Raw genomic sequence first — 22956 nt, forward strand, 5'->3', positions numbered from 1 at the left:
GATACATAGCAGCATAAACCCTCACATATAGTCACACAGGAAGAATAAGTATAAATGACCAAATAATTCTTTTATTCAACTGCCTGATCACCCGCGAAATATAGGTAACCAACTACATTTTAACACATTTAATTTCCTCAATCAGTTTAGGGGAAATTCTGATGCCACACAAAATGATAAAATTTTCTGCACATTAATTTATAACTGGCTAAAACTGATAACAGAGACTCCACAAAATGAGGGTTGTCAAATTGTTGGAAAAACTGTTGAAATAGGTTGTACAGTAATTTATTTGTTTTAAGAATCACATTCTAGTATATCACCTGGCTAGAGGTAATCATGTAACAATGGGTGTTGCCTCTGCTGACTCTCTCTATTGTTCTTTCCCTCAATTTTTGTGGTCACAGTTGGACATTTGACTCTACTTATGAAAGATTATTGTTGTGGCGGTATTACTCTTCATTTCCATATACTTCAATATCTCTCTTCCTACCATCAAGTGAGGTGGCACAGTGATGAAACGAATACTTATATTTTGGAAGAGCGACAGCCAAATCCCTATCAAGCCTTCCAGATGTAGTTCCATATTTCCCTTAAATCTGTAAGATATTAAATGTCAGAGAAGTTCTTTGAAAAACATACAGTCTGCTTCCTCCATGAACCTTGCCCAATTTTAGCACATCCTCACTCTTTAATGACATCGTCACTAGCTCAGTGCTGAACTCTAATCTTTCTTCCATCAATAATATCACGGGATTTACGTGTGAAACACGTGTATGGATATTTTGGATTTACAACATGTGCAATAGTGTGTAGGTATTCTATTTCACTCTCTCTGCTGGTTACACTTGTTTAATGCTTGAAGAACATTGTGCCCACGTTTAAATGCCAGTAATAGCAAATGTGATAAACTGCAATCGTAACTCACATCCTTCTTGACACTAGATTTCTCTCACAACCTTCCTCATGTATATCTCCCACTTGGCTTTTGTAAATCTTGCAATACGAGGGGCATTTGCAAAGTCCATGCAAAATATTAACTACTTACTTGTTTGGGGTAAACTTTTTTATTTTTGAACATAGTCTCCTTTTAGACTTATTAACTTCATCCAATGCTCTTCTAATTTGTTGATCCCTTCCGAATAATAGGAATTGTCCAAGTCTGCAAAATAGCTATTAATTGCTGCAATCACCTCCTCATTTGAATAAAATCTTTGTCCTGCCAGCCATTTCTTCAAACTGGGGAACAAATAGTAGTCCGAGGGAGCCAAGTATGGAGAATAGGGGGGATGTGAAACAAGTTGGAATCCTATTTCCATTAATTTTGCGACCACAACTGCTGAGGTGCATGCTGGTGCATTGTCGTGATGGAAAAGGACTTTTTTGTGGTCCAATGGCTGGCATTTTTCTTGCAGCCCGGTTTTCAAACTGTCCAACAACGATGAATAATATGCACCTGTGATAGTTTTACCCTTTTCCAAATAGTTGATGAGGATTATCCCTTGCGAATCCCAAGAGACAGTTGCCATAACCTTTCCGGCCGAAGGAATGGTCTTCGCCTTTTTTGGTGCAGATTCTCCCCTGGTAACCCATTGTTTAGACTGTTGTTTGGTCTCAGGCGTATAGTAATGTCTCCATGTTTCATCCTGCAGATTCTTCCCGAACAGCTGCAAAATCATCCTTGCAACACCTCACACGATTCCGTTTTCGGTTAAGAGTGAGCAATCGCGGAACCCATCTTGCAGATAGCTTTCTCATGTCCAAATGTTTATGCAAAATATTATGTACCCATTCATTCGAGATGCCCACAGCACTAGCAATCTCGCGTACCTTAACTCTTCTGTCATCCATCACCATATCCTGGATTTTATCAATGATTTCTGGATTATCACTTGTGCCCATATGGCCACTCCAAAAATTTTGAAACCACTTATAAACTGTTCTAATCAAAGGTGCAGAGTCACCGTAATGTTTATCAAGCTTCTCTTTAGTCTCCTGAGGCATTTTGCCTTTCTTAAGGTAATGTTTAATCACCACACGAAATTCCTTTTTATCCATTTTTTGACAATCGCTCGACTTCCTCGATTCACACAAATACCAAACACAAATAAATAGACCAATATGGCTGAAACTTGGTGTGCGTTCTTTCCAAAGATGCTACTAACTAAATATGACCTTGATACACGCCGGTGATGCCATCTCTCAGACTTTGCACGGACTTTTCAAACGCCCCTCTTACACTCATTTTTTCTCTGTTCTTCATTACCAGAATTCCAGACATCTTCCACTTTCTTGACTTATCATTCCAAAATGAAGTGTAATGCCAGAATTATTTAACAGGTGTCTTTACCTTTTCTACAAGCAAACCGATTACCCTTTTCCTATTCAGCTCTTTATTTATAGCCTTCAGCGCCTCATTCTAGCCAGTTTACAGCAGAAGATTCCCAACTGATCAAATAAAAAGATCTCATATTTATCTCCTTTTGCTTTATTGGTGTGCTGTTGATACTGTTTCCCTGGAAACTTAAAAAAACTGATTATCCATTTCAACTTGTTCACTAATGAGATATTCATGATTTGGACTATCCTCATTCCTTCACAATCTCAACGCCTTCCGTCTCGTCTGCTTCACCTTGTCCCCCTCAATCCAGTGTGCCACCTTCCTGGATGCTGAACTCTTCCTCTCTGAAGGCCCCACCCACACATCTGTCCTCATTAAACCAATCAACCACCAACAGCATCTGCGTTTCAACAGCTGCCATCCCTTCCACACCAAAAAATTCCTCCCATACACCCTAACCACCTGTCAACGGTGTATCTGCAGCGATAAGGTCTCTCAGAGGCCTTCACAGACAGACAGTACCCTCAGATTTAATCTGTAAATAGATTTCCTGTGTCATAACTCCACACACCCCCAATTTCCTACCACCCCAAGAATCAGTTACAAAGGAGTGACCCTTTCAGCACCCAATACTGCCCCAGACTGTAACAGTTGAACCACATCTTTCATCAAGGCTTTGATTGTCTATCATCATGCCCTGAAAAGGGGGACATCCTACGCAAAATCCCCCCCCCCCTCCCCCAGAGTGATGTTCTGTCACCTACCCAACTTCCACAACACTCTAGTCCATTCCTATGACACTCCCAATCCCAACCCTTTGTCACAGGAATCATATCCCTATGGAAGACCCAAGTGCAACACCTGCCCAAAACATCCACCTTGTTGTCACAAGCTTATCCTACCCCATCAGAGGCCAGGCCACCTGTGATAGCAACTATGTCAGATAGTAGCTCTGCTTCAATCACTGCAAATCTTTTTATATTGGTGTGACGACCAACCAACTGTCTGCCAGGATGAATGGTCACTGCCAAACTATGGCCAAGAGCAAAGTTAACCACCCTGTGGCACAACATGCAGCTGAACACAACATGCTCGATTTCAATGGCAGCTTCACAACCCATGCTATCTGGATCCTCCCCTACACTACCAGCTTTTCTTTTGCCCAGATGGGAGTTATACCTAGAACACATTCTCCACTCCCAGAATCAATCCAGACTCAACCTATGGCAACACACTTTTCCCACACCCTCCATACAGCAGGTTTCACCACCAATGTCCTATCACCTCCTCCCAATTCATGTCCCCTTAGCCTCATTGTGTGACACTCCATGCCAACACATCCAGTGGTCTTTTCCCTTCCCTGCTCCTCTCCTTTTCCATTCCCCATTACGTCACCCTCCCTCACCAGCAGTCTCTCGACGCTCCGGCAGCCTTGTCCTGCCACTATCTAGTCGCTGCACATGGTGTCAGAGGTCATCGCCCCTCTCTCTGAAATCTATGGGAATTAGGTGACTTGTGTGTGCACAAATGTGGTGCCAAATCCCTCCAACGATCTACCAATGGCTCACTGCATCCATACCACGATGCGTCACTGCTCTTATCTGTGCCGGAGGTGGACATACTGGCTATTAAGTAGCCATGGTGGTCATAATGTTCTGGCTGATTGGTGTACATCATTTGCTTGACCCAGTTTTTTATTTATCTTCTACATAAAAAGTTATTTGGGATGGTAAAGACAAATGGAACATACTGTAGGCTCCAGTTGGTTTATTTTTCACACTAGAGTGAAGTGCTAACAGATCAGTGGGTAATCAAAAAGTTTTGTCAATGTTATATTTTGAAAAACTTCTGGCAGCAAGGTCCTATTTTTTTAATTATTTTTTTAACAGATTAGCTTTAATATGTTTGACATAATTTTTTTCAGTAATGCACATAAACGAGATATTACTGTCAATCAATATAATGCAATGGTAGGCATATTTTTTATTTCCAAAATAACACTACAAAACAAGGAAATATGACAAAAATGAAAAACATATGGAACTTCACAAACAAGTCAACAGAAATTATCACATCTGGGAGAAAAGACAATTTTGGCAAAAAATAACACTAAAATCAGCCATAAAATCTTTTCCTTTCCCTACTAATCAAGAACCTTAGTTCAGCATTTTTTCCCTCAGAAGTACCTTCCATAAGGTTGGCAAGATGTCGAATTATTTTGCATGTAACACTTGTGACAGTACTAGCCATACCACACATGCCAGAATTTGAAAATCCTGCTGCCAGCCACAGCATGGGAAGAGCACACAGTTACAAAAAACACCTGGGCTGCCGTAATGACTGGGGGTGCTGTAGCACAGCTTGGAGTCAGTCAGCATTAACAGGTGTTGGGAGTCGGTTGTGCCTCTCAGTGAGCAGCGAGTGAAACATCAACTCTGCCTGCAAGGACACGGCTTGCATGGGCCAGGCTGGTGAGTGGTGAGACAGTGCTCTTAGCATTTCACCAGCTGGGCTGCCAGCCATCAAACATTTTTGGCTCGGTACTAATGTGAGTGAGTAGGCACAAAAGAGGATCCCAAATAACATGATCTCATCCATGTATCCTGTGATCTTAAGCCCTTATGGTTCATTCTGTGGTCGGAGTAGGTCAATCTCAAAGGGTGTTGTGCGGACATTGGTATATTTCCGTGCTCTGTCAACCTGCCGCTAACTATTGCTCGCTTGACCTGTTGTGAAATTTGTTGCACTGTTTACTGGTGAGGCGTGTTTGTAGCAGAGACTTTTACAGCCGAAGAGCAGTTTGCAAGTAAGTGATCTTGTTGTTGTGGGTAAACTACAATTTAGGCTTTGTGTAAAAACTGCTATCCACTGGTGGGGGTTGATTCTGTGTTCATGGGAGCAATTGCATCTTAATTAAAGTGGAGTAGATTCAGGGGTTGTTTATGGTCTTTTTGAATAGCTGAGCATAATATCATATAAGTATCACCCACCCTGCTGCTCTTCCCTTCGGCAGTAAATATCATTTGTGTAATCTATTGTGCGTCATTGGTATTTTGTTCTGAGAATTCTTTACAAACGCATCATGTGGACGTGCTCGGCAGTGTATCTTAAAATTGTGGTATTATCCGTTAGCTGCTTTAAACATAGGTTTACTTTTGGTAGGAACCTTGGAGCTTCCCGAAATACAGTATAACCTCATTAGCACAACCTCGCATAAGATGAACCTGCGGTTAACGCGAAAAAAATATTGGTCCCACCAGGAATACATTAGTTCTTATGGTATGTTTTATCGGTTAACACGAATTTCAGTTCCTAGCGCAATTAAATTTCACTGTAACACAAACTTCCGACCTTAGAGTATTCTAAAGCATAATTTTTTTTTTTTCCGAAATGAATATAGGAAATGTAGCTACAAAGCTAATAATACTTATTGTTGACTCGTTTTTAATGTATTGTAGGTTGGTAGCCGCGATTATCACCTCAACAATCAGCGTATGCTGTACATTGTAAGACATTCAATAATGTGTCCAGCAGCTTTTAGGAATGTACTCAGTGCCAGATTTGACAAGTGTTCTGTTAGCTGCATCAAGTTGGAATACTGAATAAAAACTACAGTTACAACCGGTACCGTAGCGCGCGAAAATGGCAAAGAGGAAACAGACAGCTCTAAATGTACAGTCAAAGCTCAGGATTCTAGATGAAATGGACCATGGTACCAAGAAAACAGCAATTGCAGAGCACTTTGGAATACCTAAATCTACTTTACCTACAATTATGAAGAATCGAGAAAAGATTATTAATGCTGCGGCATCAGGTTCCGGAAACAAATCTAAATGACTTCGTACCGCCAAGTATGAAGACATCGAGACGTTACTGCTAGAATGGTTCAATCATATGCGTGCATCTAACATACCTTTAACTGGCCCTGTGATTCAGTCAAAAGCAAATGATATTGCTAAAGATGTGGGCACCGAAGACTTCTGTTGTTCCGCTTGTTGGTTGAATCGGTTCCAAAAGAGACATTCAATTTCATCTGTACAAATTTGTGGAGAAGCAAATAAAGTTGATGAAGAAAGTGCGAACAGCTGGTTGCACGAATTCAACCGAGTGAGGGAAAAGTATGCCTCGTGTGATGTGTTTAACATGGATGAAACTGGATTTTTCTACAATCTTTTTCCAAATCACACCCTGGGGATAAATGGTGTTAAGTGTCACGGTGTAGCACGAAGCAAACAACGTGTGACTGTTGTACTGTGCTGTAATGCTGACGGCAGTGAGAAGTTTCGTCCCTGGGTTATCGGTAAATCCAAGAAACCACGTTGCTTTAAAAACATAAATATGGACACTTCACCTTGCATCTACTCTCACCACAAGAAAGCTTGGATTGATGGCACACCATTTTGCAAGTGGCTTCTTCGTTTCAGCAGTCGAATGGTTGCTCAAAATAGACATGTTCTTCTTACATTGGACAGATGTACTGCCCATAATGTTCATGATCTGAACGTATACAACATAAAGGTTCAGTTTTTTCCACCCAACGCCACTTGCCGCCTTCAGCCTTGGAACAAGGCATAATCTCTCTCATAAAGAGAGCTTATCGCAAGCAACTTGTAAGAGCTACAATTCGTGCTGCTGAAAACCATAGTGCAACCCCAAATTGGAATCTGCTTGACACAATAAAAGCCATCATAGTAGCCTGGAGCTCAGTATCACCACATCATATAGGGAAGTGCTTTAACAGAGCTTGGAGACATAGCAACACTGAAGATGTCCACAAGTTAGAAGAAGCCACTTCACCTGATGAATGGACAGTTCTGCAGGACGTTGCGAACCCTGGGATTAGTTTCGAAGAATTCATTAGTGTAGACAACGATGTTGCTGTATGTGCTTCTGTGGAATCGGAAGCACCAGAAGCCGTGAACGAGGTGCAAGAAGGACCATCAGAAGAAAGTGAAGAGGAAGAGAATACAGATACCATTCCACCTACCCGTCAAGAGATGTTTAAAGCCTTGGACTGTTTAGAACAGTTCGCTTCAACATCTGACGTCACTGCTGGGTTTACGGACACTATCATTACAATTGGTTGTGAAATTACAAAATATTATCGTTCCCATGAATGTCAACAAACCATGACTGAATTTTTTCCAAGAAAGTAATGTACATAATTTGTGAGTACTTGTAATTTTACAATCACTTCATAGTGTTATAAGTCAACAATAACGTGATTGATAGTGTACTGTATTACACATTAGTGTACTGCTGTACATGTATACTTATTAAAATCTGTGTTTTTCACTTAACACGAATTTTTTTAAAACAAACTCCTAATTTTACGGTCCCTTCGGATTTGTGTTAATGAAGTTTTACTGTATTAATTGAAGCTAGAGGTTGACCAGCACTTGTGTTCTGGAACTGTAACATATGTAGGCTGAAAAATGTGGGTGGATAGTTTGTTTAATCATTTAGAAGTGTTAATTTGAGTGTGCTGTAGCTGGAGCTTGACCAACCTGAATCTGTCAGACTTGGGTTATGAAAACTGTAATATTTGGAGCAGTAATTTACTATTTTCATATTACAGTTTTTACAAACTGCACTAATTTTTTATTTTGTTAGGAGAGAGTTTTCATATTTTGTGGGATAATTGTTTGTTCATAATTGAGAATGATTTTAAATTGTGCACATGTTTCTCAACACAGCACCATCTCTCTCCCAATCTGAGTTCCTGCTACACTTTGGTAGCACAGTGTGGTTCAGGAGTTGCATTTTGATGTGTCCAAGGCCATTTCAGGAACAAGCAAGTGAGCTGATGAGTAGGGTACCTGAACTGGGTGCTAATGTGGTGGAATCCGGTTCAAGGAGTTGTACGAACAATTCAATGAGTTATTTGGGCTGGTGCAGGAGACGAGTAATGTTATTCGTGAGACGATACTGATGAGGTACCCTTGCCCTCGCAGCCAAGAACTGGTGAACCTGTCAGGTGAGGCTTAAGGAAAGGGTTCCCTAAGACGTTTGCTAAAATACCAAACCCTGTGAGTACACTGCTGCAGTAAGGGGAAGTGTTATCAGTTACATCTGTGGAAGAGGTTGGGCGAGCACTGCAATTTCTTTTTGGAACTACAAGATCAGGTTGTAGCACTGAATTTAAGTGATAACATTATTGCCTGCTGTTGAGCCCTATGGTTTCTGGTAGGCTAGGGATGTTTATAAGGCAAGTAAGCATAATTGATTTTCATTTTTTTACTTAAGGTGTTCAGTCAGTAAAAACTTCCTAGCGGCACGGACACACCATCAGTTAAATGAGAGAAAGTATATTGGCATCTAGTATGATGATGAATTGTTAGAAGATTATATGATGAGGGTACTGGATTTGGTACAGAGTATGTGTTTGGAATTCAATGAACAAGAGATTATGGCTGACATCTTGGAAGACTTGCAACTCAATGATTGTTGCAGGATTACCTTCCATAGGAGATTGACCAGTTTTGAGCAATTAGTCATGCTGACAGGATGCAAACGGATGCTAGGGCAATGGTACGGTGTGACACAAGATTGGATGGTTGTCTGGTTTGGGGTATAAAGGGACCAAACTACAGGGTCATCAGTCCCTTTTTCCTGACGCAAGCAAGGCTCAAAGCACAAAAACACCCAACACTGGACCTAAAAAGAAAACAAATGGAACAAACAAAAAACGGGGAAAACATATACCACAAGGAAAAGTACAGACTGGGCTGGCTAATCACAATAATAAAAGAGAATGAGCCAGGCACTCTGCAAAACATTAAAATATCCACCCCAAAGACAAGGCGAGGTGAGCACATGTAGGGAAAAGATGACCACCAAGACAAAGAAATGCAAAGAAAGTGCGACAGAGTTAAAATGGAGGGAGGGTGGCGACTTCAGAGAGAAGGCTAAGTGCCCACCCTTAGATGGTATGATAAAATCCCCCCCCCCCTCACGAATAAAACCTAAAACTAAATCTGCTGTCGAGGCACTGTTGCCCGACACCGAAGGTAGGGTGCTGAGAAGGTTAAAAGTCCGCCACAGAGCGGCTAAAGGTGGCCAGTCCAGCAAGACATGGACAACAGTCATATGTGAGCCATAATGACACTGAGGTGGGTCCTTGCGATGGAGGAGGTAGCCATGAGTTAGCCACATATGGCCAATGTGGGGCCGGCAGAGAACCACAGAGTCCCTGCCAGAGGCCTGCATGGAGTCTTCCACACATTCGTAGTCTCCTTAAGGGCACACAGTTTGTTGTGCACACTGAGATTATGGCATTCCGTCTCCCAAAGATGAAAAACCTTGCAGCATAATAATGATCGCAAGTCAGTTGCACGGATGCCGATCTCCAGAAGCGGTTTCCGTGTAGACTGTTTGGCCAGCCTGTCGGCAAGTTCATTTCCTGGGATTCCGACGTGGCCTGGGGTCCACACAAACAACATGGAATGACTGGACCATTCCAGGGCATAGATGGACTCCTGAATGATTGCTACCAAAGGATGGCGGGGGTAGCACTGGTTGATGGTTTGTAGGCCGCTCAAGGAGTCAGTACAGAGAAGAAATGACTTGTCAGGGCATAAGCGGATGCGCTCAAGAGCATGAGAAATGGCCGCCAACTCTGCAGTGAAAACACTGCAGCCATCTGGCAAGGAGTACTGTTCAATATGTCCTCCATGAACATACGCGAAGCCATCAAGCCTTCAGTGTAAACCACTTCATGGTTCCCGTACATGTCAAGGATCGAGAGGAAGTGACAGCGGAGAGCTGCAGGGTTAATTGAGTACTTAGGACCATGTGAAAGTTCCAGGCAAAGCTTTGGCCTATGTGTACACCATGGAGGTGTACGTGAATGGACCTCAAGTATAGGTGGTAAAGGCAAAGACTCCACTTCAGACAGAAGAGATCGCATGCAAACTGCAATTTTAAGCCCTGACCGGGGCCTCCAATGTGGGAGCTGAACCACCATGGATGGGAAAAGGAGCCAGTAATTCAGATGCTCAGGAGAACTACAAATGTGTGCAACATAACCGGCGAACAGTTGTGCGCGCCTGACCATCAATGGACGGACTCTGGCCTCCACCAGGACGCTGGTCACCAGACTCGTCCTAAAAGTTCCTGTTGCCAGCTGAACACCACAATGGTGCACTGGGTTGAGTAAACGCAACGCTGAGGGTGCCGCCGAACCATAAACCAGACTCCCATAGTCAAGGCGGGATTGAACAAGGACTCTGTAGAGCTTCAGCAGTGTAGAGCGATCTGCATCCCAGTTGGTGTTGCTCAGGCAGCAGAGGGCATTGAGTTGCTGCCAGCACTTCCACTTCAGCTGACAAAGATGAGGAAGCCATGTTAATCGGTCGTCGAAAACCAGTCCTAAGAATCAATATGCCTCCACTACAGTGAGTGGATTGTCATTGAGGTAAAGTTCTGGTTCCGGATGAACGGTACGATGCCGATAGAAGTGCATGACACACGACTATGCAGCTGAAAACTGGAAGCCAAGGGGTTAAGGCCCATGACTGCACCTTGTGGCTTGTGGATGGCTCCCTGTAAATGCCGCTCAGCAACACCAGTACTGGTGGAGCAGTATTAAATGCAGAAGTCGTCTGCATACTGAGAAGGTGAGATGGACGGCCCTACAGCTGCTGCTAGACCATTAACGACCACTAAAAATAGAGATACACTCAATACAGAGCCCTGCGGGACCCCACTCTCTTGGATACTGATCTATGGTTAAAAGAAGAGTCAATTGAGCTACAAATTCAGTGTAGAATCGGACAGGGATTTGATTAGGTCCTGGAGCTTAGTTCAATTTTAAAAATTTCAATTGTTTCACAAATGCCACTGACACTAATACACATTTCATTCATTTGTGCAATGGTACGAGACAAACTGGGGCTATCCTCCAGGATTTTCCTTTGTAAAAGACCATTTTAAAATGTGTTTCATACATGACTTTTACACATGAGAAGTTGTTTTTCTCCTTGGTTCCTTTATTCTTACTGAGCCTAAAGTGAGAGATATTTCAGTCGCAGTCTTTATATAACAGTTCTTATGCACACCCTGCTTTAAAATATTACTTTTTTTACTCCACAGCTGATCAATATTGAGTTAAGCTATGTCAGTTACTCCTCATGGTAATAATTATTGCCACAAATGGTCATGTGGCATTTATACAGCACGTGATTCCCTTATATCCAGACAGCTGTTGACTCACCATTACTCTTTACTCTTGTAAAGCACTTCATGATTCAACGTATACAAAATCTGAAAAATGAAGAGCACACAATTAAAATTAATTTGGTCATTCTATCAACATATAATTGTTAAATGTTAATTTTAAATATGGCTTACTGAGTGGGTACAAATAGAGAAAATAAAAATAGACAAGGGAAACCAATAATAAGATTTCTTGTATTGCATCACCTGGCACTAAAACGTAATAGGTGTGTATGATGAGGAAAAGAGGTGACAGAACGGAAACTTTTTTTCAGGTGTAAAGGGGAAAATAAGCAGTAGGCAGGATTCCAAATATGCACAGATTGCCATCTACATCTACTTGACTTCTGAAATTCACACCTAAGTGTCTCGCAGAGGGTACATCAGACCACCTTCAGACTACGAGGCACATCCACAAAGTAAGTTTCCTGATTTTCTTTTTCCTTTAAAGTAAAGTTGTGTTTAGGCAAGAAAATTGCACCTGTGCAGCAGATCTATGATATGACAATCAAATGTTGGCCGGACAGACCCCAACTGGTGCGAGTAACGCTGAAATGGCATCTCTTCTTCATTCTCTCGCCGCCTGTGAGGTTTGGTCACAAAACACAGCACCCACCGAAATTCATCTTCAGCCCTATCCGGTTTTCAGGCAGAACATCATGAGCAAACAGATGGTGCGTAGCTGGTTTAGACTTTTTTCTGAAGGTCGTCAAAGTGTCCATGATGATGAGTGCAGTGGGTGTCCATCCCTCATCAATGACCATCTAGTTGAACTGACCCAGCAGTGCATCCTGGAGAACCATTGCTTCATGATTACAGAGCTCAGCGGCCATTTTCCGCAAATATCACAATCCTTGTTGCACGAAATTTTTCTAAGCACCTGCTGTTTAGTAAATTGTGTGCCAGCTGGGTGCCACAAAACCTGGCACCTGAGCACAAAATTAAATGCTTTGAAGCAGTGGTATCATGACGACGGCGATGAGTTTCTGGACACGATCTTCACAGGCAACGAGACATGAATTTCTCACTTGACACCGGAACCAACCAGCAGTCAATGGATTGGCATCACAGTGGGTCTCCGGTCAAGATGAAATTCAAACAGACTGTGTCGCTCCAGAAAGACATGTGCATGGTGTTGTGGGACAGCACAAGCATTCTGCTCATTGACTTCCTGTCCAGATGTGAAACAGTGAACACTGACCGTTACGGTGAAACAATGCAGAAACTGTGACATGCCATTCAGAGCAAGAGGTATGGAACGCTTACTGCAAGTGTTATGCTGCTCCATGACAATGCTCGACCCCATACAGCTTGGCACACAGCAACTGTTTTTCAGAAGTTCGTCTGGGAGCTGTTTGATCATGCAGCATACAGTCCTGATGTGGTTCCCTGTGATTTCTATCTTTTATTGCGCCCCAAGAAATTCCTGTCCTCTGGCCAGTGTTTTGACAACAATGAAGAGCTTAAGATGACTGTCACATGCTGGTTCCATTCACAGATGGTGGACTTCTATGACACAGGAATACGACAGTTGATCCCACAATATGACAAGTGTTTCTGTTCTTTTGGTGACGATGTCGAAAAATAGCTCAAACACTGCTGTAACTGTTACCAAAAAAGTTTTTCATGCAACTTTGTTGTCTTTGTTCTTCTTTAAAAAAAAATTAGGGAAATTTACTTTCTGGATGAGCCTTGTATTTCTATAAGTTTCACACCCAAGCTCTGTGCAGGAAAAAATGAATATTTTAATCTTTCCATGCGAACTCAGATTTCTCTCATTTTATTATGATGTTTATTTCGCCCTGTGCTGGTTTGTGACAAAAAAATATTTTTGCAGTTGGAGAAGAAAGATGGTGATTGAAATTTCATGAGAAGATCCCACAACAAGAAATGCCTTTGTTTTAATGTAACCCACCCCAAATCCTGCATACGTCAGTGACACTCTCTCCCCTATTTTCGACAATACAAAATGTGCTGCTCTCTGTCCTCCATCAGTCCTATCTGGTAAGGATCCCATACTATGCAGGAGCACTTCAGAAGAGGATGGATAAGCGTGTTGTAGGCAGTCTCTTTAGTAGATCTATTGCATCCTGTGAGTGTTCTGCCAATAAAATGCAGTTTTTAGTTTGCCTTCACATTTTCTACATGATCAGTCCAACAGAAGTCGTTCATAACTGTAATTCCTAGGTACTTAGTTGAATTGACAGCCTTTAGTTTTGTGTGATTTACCATGCAAACGAAATTTAACACTCACATAGACCACCTCACATTTTTCATTAATTAAGATCAATAGCTACTTTCTTCACTATACAGCTATTTTGTATAAATTATTTTGCAATTGGCTATGCTCTCACACTTTTCATTATCTAGGATCGATAGCTACTTTCTGCACCATACAGCTATTTTATATACATTATTTTGCAAATTGGATATGCTCTTCTGCTGACTTTACTAAATGGTAAACGACAGCATCATCTGCAAACAATTTAATAGGGCAGCTCAGATTGTCTCCTAAATTGTTTATATATGTTAAGAGCAGCAGAACGTCTATAACACTTCCTTGGACAACTCCAGACACCATTTCTGTTTCACTTGATGACATTCTATCAATTACTACAAACTGTGACAGGAATTCACAAATCCACTCACACAACTGAGAAGATACTCCACAGGCACACAAGTTGCTTGAGAATCTAAAAACATTGAATCAAATTGAGATCCTGTTGACAGCATTCATTACTTCATGTAAATCACGAGCTAGTTGCATTTCACAAGAGTGATATTTACTTAATCCGTAGTGACAGCGTGTTAACAGATAGTTTTGTCCGAAGCATTTTATAATGTGTGAACACAATATATATTCAAAAATCCTACCACAAATTGTAATCTGTGATATGGACTTATAATTCAGCAGACTGTCCTATTTCCTTTCTTGGGCATTGGTATGACCTGTGCAGCTTTCCAGTCTTTAGGTACACATCTTTCATCGAGCAAGCAGTTATATTTGATTGCTAAGTGTGGGGCTATTATATCAACATATTCTAAAATGAACCACACTGGAATAAAATCTGGACCAAAAGACCTGCCTTTTTTAAGTGATTTAAGTTAATATGTTACATCGAGGATATCAAGATCTAAATTTCTGTTTGCAACAATATTATGAAAGGAAAGTTGCTACTCAACATATAGTGGAGATACTGAATCACAGATAGGCACAACTAAAAGACTGTCACAATATAAGCTTTCAGCCATCAAGGCCTTTGTTGAAAACAGACGACACACACGACACAGACCCACACACACACACACACACACACACACACACACACACACACAAACAAACAAACAAACGCAACTCACACCCAGAACCTCTCCCCAGAGTCCATCTCTCTGCTAATCCCCACCACTCCCCGCACTCCTACTTTCTACGTGTTTTCTGAAGTAAATAAACCCAACCACCCAGAACATCCCATTGTCGTCAGTTACTGTGCTCCCAAACAGAACCTCTGCTCTCATAGACCAACACCTTCAGCCTATTTCCCAGAATCTACCCTCCTTTATAAAAGATACCACCCATTTCCTCCAACGACTCTCCACAGTTCCTGCCCCTTTACCACAAGGTGCTCATCATAATTGATACCACCTCCCTTTACACTAAAATCCCTAATGCCCATGGCCTTGTCACTGTTGAACACTACCTTTTGCAATGCCTGATGGATTCCAAACAAACAACCCCCTACCTTATTGCCATGACCAACTATATCCTCACCCATAATTACTTCTCCTTTGAAGGCTTTACCTACAATAAATCTAGGGTATGACTGTGTGCACCCGCATGGCACCATCCTATGCCAACTTATTCATGGGCCATCTAGAGAAATCCTTCCTAAACATCCAGAATCCTACAGCCATCACCTGGTTCAGATTCACTGATGACATCTTTGCGATCCAGATTGAGGATGAGGACATCCTATCCACATTCCTCCAGAACATCAAAAGCTTCTTCCCCACTTGCTTCACCAAGGCCTACTTAATCCAACAAACCATCTTCCTAGATGCTGACCTCCACCTCAAAGACGTCTAAATAAGTACCTCTGTCCATATCGAACCTACTAATCCCATGCAATACCTCCACTTTGACAGCTGCCACCTATTCCATATCAAGAACTCCCTTCCAAACAGCCTAGCCACAAGTGGTTGTCACATCTGCAGTGACGAGCTGTCCCTCTCAAAATATACTGAGGGTCTCAATGAGGCCTTCACAGACCGTAATTATCCTCCCAAACTCGTACAAAAACAAATCTCCCATGCCTTATCTTTCCAGTCTCCCACAACGTCCCAAGGTCTCACTGCCCGGCCACAGAGGAGCATTCCCTGATAACTCAGTACCACCCAGAACTGGAGAAACTGAACTGCATTCTCCGCCAGAGTTTCAACTACCTCTCATCATGCCCCAAAATGAGAAATGTCCTGCCCACTATCCTCCCCACCCCTTCCACAGTGGTATTCCACCTCCACCGAACCTACACAACATACTTATCCTTCCCTTCACAACCCCTGTTCCCAACCCCTTGCCTCATGGATCATGTCCCTGTAATAGACCGACATGCAAGACCTGTTCCGTACATCCTCCCACCACCACCTACTCCAGTCCTGTCACAAAAATCACCCATCCCATCAAAGGCAGGGCTACCTGTCAAACCAGCCATGTAATCTGCAAGCTAAACTGCAACCACTGTGCAGCATTTTATGTAGGCATGACAACCAACAAGCTAACTGTCCCCATGAATGGCCAACGACAAACTATGGCCAAGAAACAAGTGGACCACTCTGTTGCTGAGCACACTGCCCAACTCGACATCCTTCATTTCAATGACTGCTTCACAGCCTGTGCCATATGGATCCTTCCCACCATCACCAGCTTTTCTGAAATGCGCTGGTGAGAACTCTCCCTGCAATATGCCTATGTTTCCGTAACTCTCCTGGCCTAAATCTTCGTTAGTCATTTTTCTCACCCTTCCAGCCCCTTTCCTGTTTCCATTCCAGCACTACACAGCCCTCATTCCACCAACACATTCAGTATATTTACTTCTCTCCTTCTCTGCAACCTCCCCCCCCCCCCACCCCCTCACCTCTCTCCTGCCCCCTGTCTAACCTCCAGACTGCACCTAGCTGTCATACCCTCTCTCCATCTCATCCTTGTGCGCTCCTCAGCAGCACTCCACTGTCCCCCACCCCTACCCTGCTACCCCCACTCAGTTGCCACTACCATTATGCACTCCTACTGTTGCTCGTAGTGTGGCTTCAGCTACCAGAGGCTGCAGACGTGTGTGTCTGAATGCCTGTTGTGCATTTTTGTTAAAGGTCTTGATGCTCAAAAGCTTCTATTGTGACAGTCTTTTTGTTGTGCCTACCTGCAACTCAGCATTTCCACTATATGAGTAGCAACTTTCCATTTCATAATACTGTTACATTCTATCCTGGATTTTCCACTGTTCAATTCTTCAGTTTGCTGTTAGACTTTGTCTCAATTCTGGAATATTTACTTCATCTTCACTGGTGAAGGAATTTCAGAAAACTGTATATAATAACTCTGTTTTAATGGCACTGTCATTACTACCATTACTATTACGCAGTGAAGGTAGCCATTGTGTCTTACTGCTGGTGTACTTTAAAAACGACGAGAATCTCTCTGGATTTTCAGCCACATTTCAAGATAAAGTTTCATGGATGAAAGAATCTCAAAGTCCACACTAAATATTCAGCTTCAGTAAAACCTCATCATCCTTGGAGATTTTGTGTGTTTTTTTAAATTTTTTATGCTTTTTCCATTGCACCACAATAGTGTTCTGAACTGTTTTATGTCCACTGGTGATCAGTTCCCTTTCTTATTAATTTATTTGGTATAAATGATTAATGGATAGTATAGTAGAATATCTTTGGCTTCCCTCTGACACCCATGCCTCCATCTTTGCTACCTTCCCTGTTTAACTTTCCCCTGTTGCTTCATAACTTGGGTTGTAACTGAATCCACTTTCCCTTCTTGCCCTTTTTTCCCCTCTCTCCTCCCTGACGAAGGAACAAAGTTCCAAATCTAGGATATGTAAATTTTCTGTCCTGGTTTGTGTATCTATCAGCTGTACTGAGGTGAGGTAAGTACTGGCCAGCCCCTCTATCTCTTAGTTAGTATTTATTTGGTATAAATCAATTGCCGTCGAAACAGTTTCCTGGAATTTAAGCCATGTCTGATCTACATTTACATAGTTTGGAAGGAGTGTTGACTGTCTCTAATGAGGTTGCCAAGCAAATTTTTGTCTGCTTGGTCTAACCCAAAAAAAACTTCCTAGTCCGCTCCCCACAGCCCGACTACCCATGTAGATGGCTTATGTGTGTAATGGACCTCTGACCTATTAAGCAGAACCCAATACCACAGCATTCTACAGCGCAAGTTAAGGAATCTGCAGCCTACATGCTCACAGATTTGTCTAAGGTTCTGATTCAGGCCCTCCAATTGGCTCTGTACCAAAGGCCCACAAATGATCCTGTTGACGAAGCTACAGATGGTATGCTCTGCCCTCATCTGACACACTGTAAGACTGGCAGTCTTTACCACTTAAGATAACTGTTGGAAACCGAAGACAATCTCTTCCTATCCAAATCGACAGACATCATCAGTACTGACAAGAGCCACCACCTGCAGTTGACTGCATCCTGTGCCCTTGAAGGCGCACTGAAAGATCCGTTCCACATCTGGAATAACTCTCTCTGAAATGCACACAGTGTGCACACTTTTCTTCTTTCCCTCTTAGACAGCTATATCCCAAAGGGGACCACTACACACTTAACATTGGAGCTCCCAGCTACTAGTAATCCCACTCTCTGTGAATGCCTGGCTTTTGCAGTCTGAGAGGCTTTCTGTGAAACAGGGCACATGACTAAATCTGGCTCAGGATTTTTATCAGTCACAGATAGCAACTGAAGGCTGTTTGTCAGTCAAACCAGGATGGCCTTTTGATTGGTTCCCTGGAAAATCTTTCGCTGGCTGCCACACCTTGAAACAACCTCCCTCAGGTAGTGACCTGGCCCGCAACAGTAGGGGACTAACTGCATGGACACTTGGGATGTGATGGGCATTCCACGGATCCCCATGTCCTGCCCCTGACACTAATGCACATTGTCAAGTGCACCAAATCAAATGTGGATGAAAAAATTACACCATTGAGGCAGCAGGTGAGAAGAGGACCTTACAAACAAGTTATATAAATGTACTTTTTAGTCATACATATCTTCATCCATAGCTTGAACAATTAATCTGGTAGAAAATTAATCTGATGACAACCTGCAAATCCTCATATGATATTAAATCATTATTTTTCTCATTCTTGAGAGATCTTAAACCACTATTTCTCTCATTCATTTTAAATGGATTACTTATATTCAGGAACAAAATGCCACAAAAGAAAAAATAACTGAAAATAATATAAATGTAACAGAATGTTTATTCCTATTTTCTATAGATAAGAGGGAGATGGCAAAAATAATCAATGGAATGAAAACAAGAAATAAAAGGATTGGATGATATATTAACCAGAGTTATTAAGTACTGCTTGCAGCATTTAGTAGAGCCCCTAACATTATTAATAAACCATCCTATGGAACTAAGAAGATTCCCTGAATTCTTCAAAGCCAGTGAAGTGATTCCCATATACAAGGGAGGCAACAAGTATGACCAAGTAAATTATAGATTCGTCACTAAAATATAACTTTTGTCAAAAGTAACAGAGAGACTAATAGAAGACAGACTGGTACACAGCACAGAAAGGAACAAGATCCTTAGCAATGATGAGCATGGTTTCTGTAGACATAGATCATCCACATCACCAACTGGAAATTTAATGAGGCAAATAATGACAGCATTACGGTAAATCACCAAAAGAATATTTGTAGTTTGTTCCTGAATCTCCAAACCTTACAATTATCATGATACACTGTTGCAGAAACTTCACCAATACAGCAAAAAAAAAAAAAAACAACAACACAATAGTGTGTGGAAATAAAACAAAACTAAAACTATCCAGCTAAATTTCAACAAATAAAATAGTGTGTCCGGCATTTGCCTGGAGTGATTTAGGGAAATCACGGAAAACCTAAATCAGGATGGCCGGACGCGGGATTGAACCGTCGTCCTCCCGAATGCGAGTCCAGTGTCTAACCACTGCGCCACCTCGCTCGGTGGTCAGTACTGGAGCCACTGCTTTTCATTCTTTACATAAATGATACAACTACACCAGAGGGTGCAAGGGTCTGCATTAAGCCCATGATACAGGTCTTACAGCTACGGATGCCACTGAGAATGAACTGCAGAAAAACCTTGTTCTGAATATAAAAAATGACATCCAGTATTGCGTGAATGGAAGCGTTCGATCCCACCCATCTGCTTTGACCCGTGACGTAAGGCTGTTGTGGTGTGTGAAATCATGACGGCACGGAGTTTAGTTTGTGAGAGTGCTGTATTTGTAGGTGTCATTTTGATGTGATCAGTGGTGCTCTCTGGTGGTGTGTTTATGTGTTGTCTGTTAGGTGATGTTTTTGGTTTAGTTTGCGTGTGTGGCATATTTATAGGTGGCGTATTGTAGCAGTCAGTCGTTCTCTCTGGTGGTGTGTTTATGGGTAGCATGTTAATGTGGCGTACGGGGTTCACTTGTGTGGTAGCACTGCACGTCTGTGCTTTCGGTGGAATATTTTTCAATGAGTTAACGATTTTGGTTTTGTTGTGTTGACGTTATTGTAGTTTCTTTTCTGTTCATCGTGTGTGAATCTTGGTAAATTGCTTTGTTTATGTCTTTGATAGGTATGGATATGACTGACAAGGTCAATAGTTTTTGGTTGTCGGCAATGATGGGGGACAGTGTGTTGTCTCTAGTAAAATATCTCCAGCTATTCGGCCTGTTGGCTGAAGTCGTCAAGTGTTCCGTGTGTCGTGAAGAAATGAGGCTTACTAAAGTTCCGGTGTCTCTGACCAGGGTTGGCTATATGTGGAGATGTCATAAGGATAACAGGTCAAGGGAAGTGTTCGATTGCAATTTTGATTTTCTAGGTGTTTCTTTGTGGGAGGGTTAAGTGTAGTGGATGGTCGTTTCTGCCATCTTTGCGACGTCATGGGTCAAAGCAGACGGCTGGAATCGGACACTTCCGTATTTCCAGTAAAAATTTGTTCATATATGAAATAAAAACAATTTACATGCAGGCCTATGTCAGAAGAAATGTTCACACTGAAAATATCAGCCGTAAAGTTGGAAACACAAACTTACACAAGACAAAGCAGCCATGAGAATGTTGAAGAGAAAAATTCAGTGATCCCAAATTCTTAATAATTCCAAAACATAAATCTAACTTAAACAAGCTTCTCTCAATAAAACACACACTTCCTGTAAGAGAACAAATAAAACTACTTTGTGCAAGTGTGCTGAAGGGAGTATCAGTCATTTACACCTTAAAGCTAAACAAGTAGAAAATCTAAAACATACACAGGTATGGCATTAAATATGTGATAATGCAAACAAATACGCACAACAATAAATAAAACACTACATAAAGTACATTAAAATAAGTTGCTAACTACGACTTCTGATAGTGAACATTAGAAAACTATGGAGTGGCAGATAAGACAAGTAAGAAAAAACAATAAATCAGGTAAAAGAACAGGATACACAACATATGTTAAAACAACTTTGAAGAAAATGTTGGCTACTTTCATTCTAAGTTGCATTACTGGGGGGTACTGCAGGAGCATAATAATGGGACAAACACTGAGCAGGGGTTTCTAACAACACAATAGTGAATAAAGTCATTAATCCAATGTTTCTGATATAAGTAGAGATCAGACCGACCTAAAAAACGTCATGAATAGTTCTTTTGGAGCAATTAAAGTAACTGACGCCTAAAAAACATTTGGCGCCAGTATTATTCAACAGTAACAAGTGGCAGCGAAATCGAAAAACGTTGTAAGTATATCCGTTTGGAACATATAGGCTACTATGTGACCAGTTCAAAATAGTCCTGAGTAAATGCACGTCAAGTCTCATCAGAGCATACACAAAGAACACTGTCAGCAAATGTAATGTAAACTGTCGGTACATGTACGGTTGTGCATGGGCATCGTCCTACAATCCACAAACACAAAAGGAATATATGTGGCAGAAACAAGTATCTCTCCATTATCGCGTTGTGGATCACGTTATTTCTGACTCTTACACAGTTTAATTATATACTGTATTGGCGTCGTCCTCCTCAGGCCAACAACACTGTACACGATGCATCGATAAGTACATAAAATTGTTTAAAATTAAATAAGATATGCAGTAAAGGCACAAGCTGCTTTGCTACAATAATCAGTAATTTACAATGCACTTACAATTATTTATACCAATACCAAACACGCTTCGTTCCTTTCCACAACAACAAACCACGATCAGTAAATACCAAACCTTGACACTTGACAGAAACTTACACATAAGTCAGAGATATTGTGTTGTTTGAAACGAGCATAGAGTATGCGTAAATCAGCAAACCTGTTTGTCAAACGCACACGTGTCTAGCCGCAAATTTGTCAAACAAGCCCGTAAACGCACAATCACTTTGAAGCAGACGCTGTTCGTGAATATTTTGACAGCAGTGAGAATTGCCAAAAATGCAGACAAAGCAGTCCAGGCATTGACTCTAACACTGTGTTTAAAGAGGAAGGATCCAGGGAATGACTTAAAATGAGAGAGATTTATCCATAAAAATTTTCTAAAACAAATATTACTCTCTGAACCTGATGACTACATCAACTTTGTTCGAACGGACAACGAAACTCGTAAAAGAGCGAACTTGTCTGACAAATTCGCTACGGATGGGTCGAACAAACTGTACACCTGCCAAGAAAGTGCGTCAATTTAATCTTCCTTTGAATCAGACTCATTTCGTGTAAATTGTATTTTGGCACTAGTGGGAATGACTAAAAATGCAGAGAAAGTATTTGTAGCATTGACTCTGGCACTGTATTTAAAGAGCAAGAAGAAGAAAACAAGACGCTTGGCCAGCGAATTTCTTAAAATGAGAGAGAAATATATACACGCGAAATACTGTTAACGGAAATGTTAAACCGGGTTCACATTACAGCCAGTGCAGTTTCATGTGTGAACTTCCAGTTTTTAGTCGGGCAACTTAAGAGACTCAACTTTGTCACGCCACATAAGGTTCAGCTTGGTTGTACTTTGTTGCGCCACTTTCCTACCATCATTTCTCTCTGGTGGCAGTATCTGGAAACACGAGCATTTTGTCGCAGTTATCGCGGTGTGATTGCTGCTGTACGCCATTCGATTTCCGTGTTTTTTTTGTTTTTTTTTTAATTTTAT

General features: G+C 41.7%; 1 protein-coding gene across 1 annotated transcript in view; it reads right to left on the reverse strand.

Moving 5' to 3' along the window:
* The window catches only part of LOC124787558 (spermatogenesis-associated protein 7 homolog), a 106852-nt gene extending 84761 nt beyond the window's left edge, over positions 1 to 22091 (reverse strand). Inside the window, exons 1-2 of the mRNA XM_047254348.1 lie at positions 21972 to 22091; positions 11556 to 11605 (exon numbers count right to left, since the gene is read on the reverse strand). Of these exons, the coding sequence (XP_047110304.1) occupies positions 11556 to 11586 (31 nt within the window). The 5' untranslated portion in view covers positions 11587 to 11605; positions 21972 to 22091. The remainder of the gene's footprint in view (positions 1 to 11555; positions 11606 to 21971) is intronic.
* Between the last annotated feature and the right edge of the window lie 865 nt (positions 22092 to 22956).

This window comes from Schistocerca piceifrons, chromosome 1, assembly GCF_021461385.2.
Source record: "Schistocerca piceifrons isolate TAMUIC-IGC-003096 chromosome 1, iqSchPice1.1, whole genome shotgun sequence".
Lineage (NCBI taxonomy): Eukaryota > Metazoa > Arthropoda > Insecta > Orthoptera > Acrididae > Schistocerca > Schistocerca piceifrons.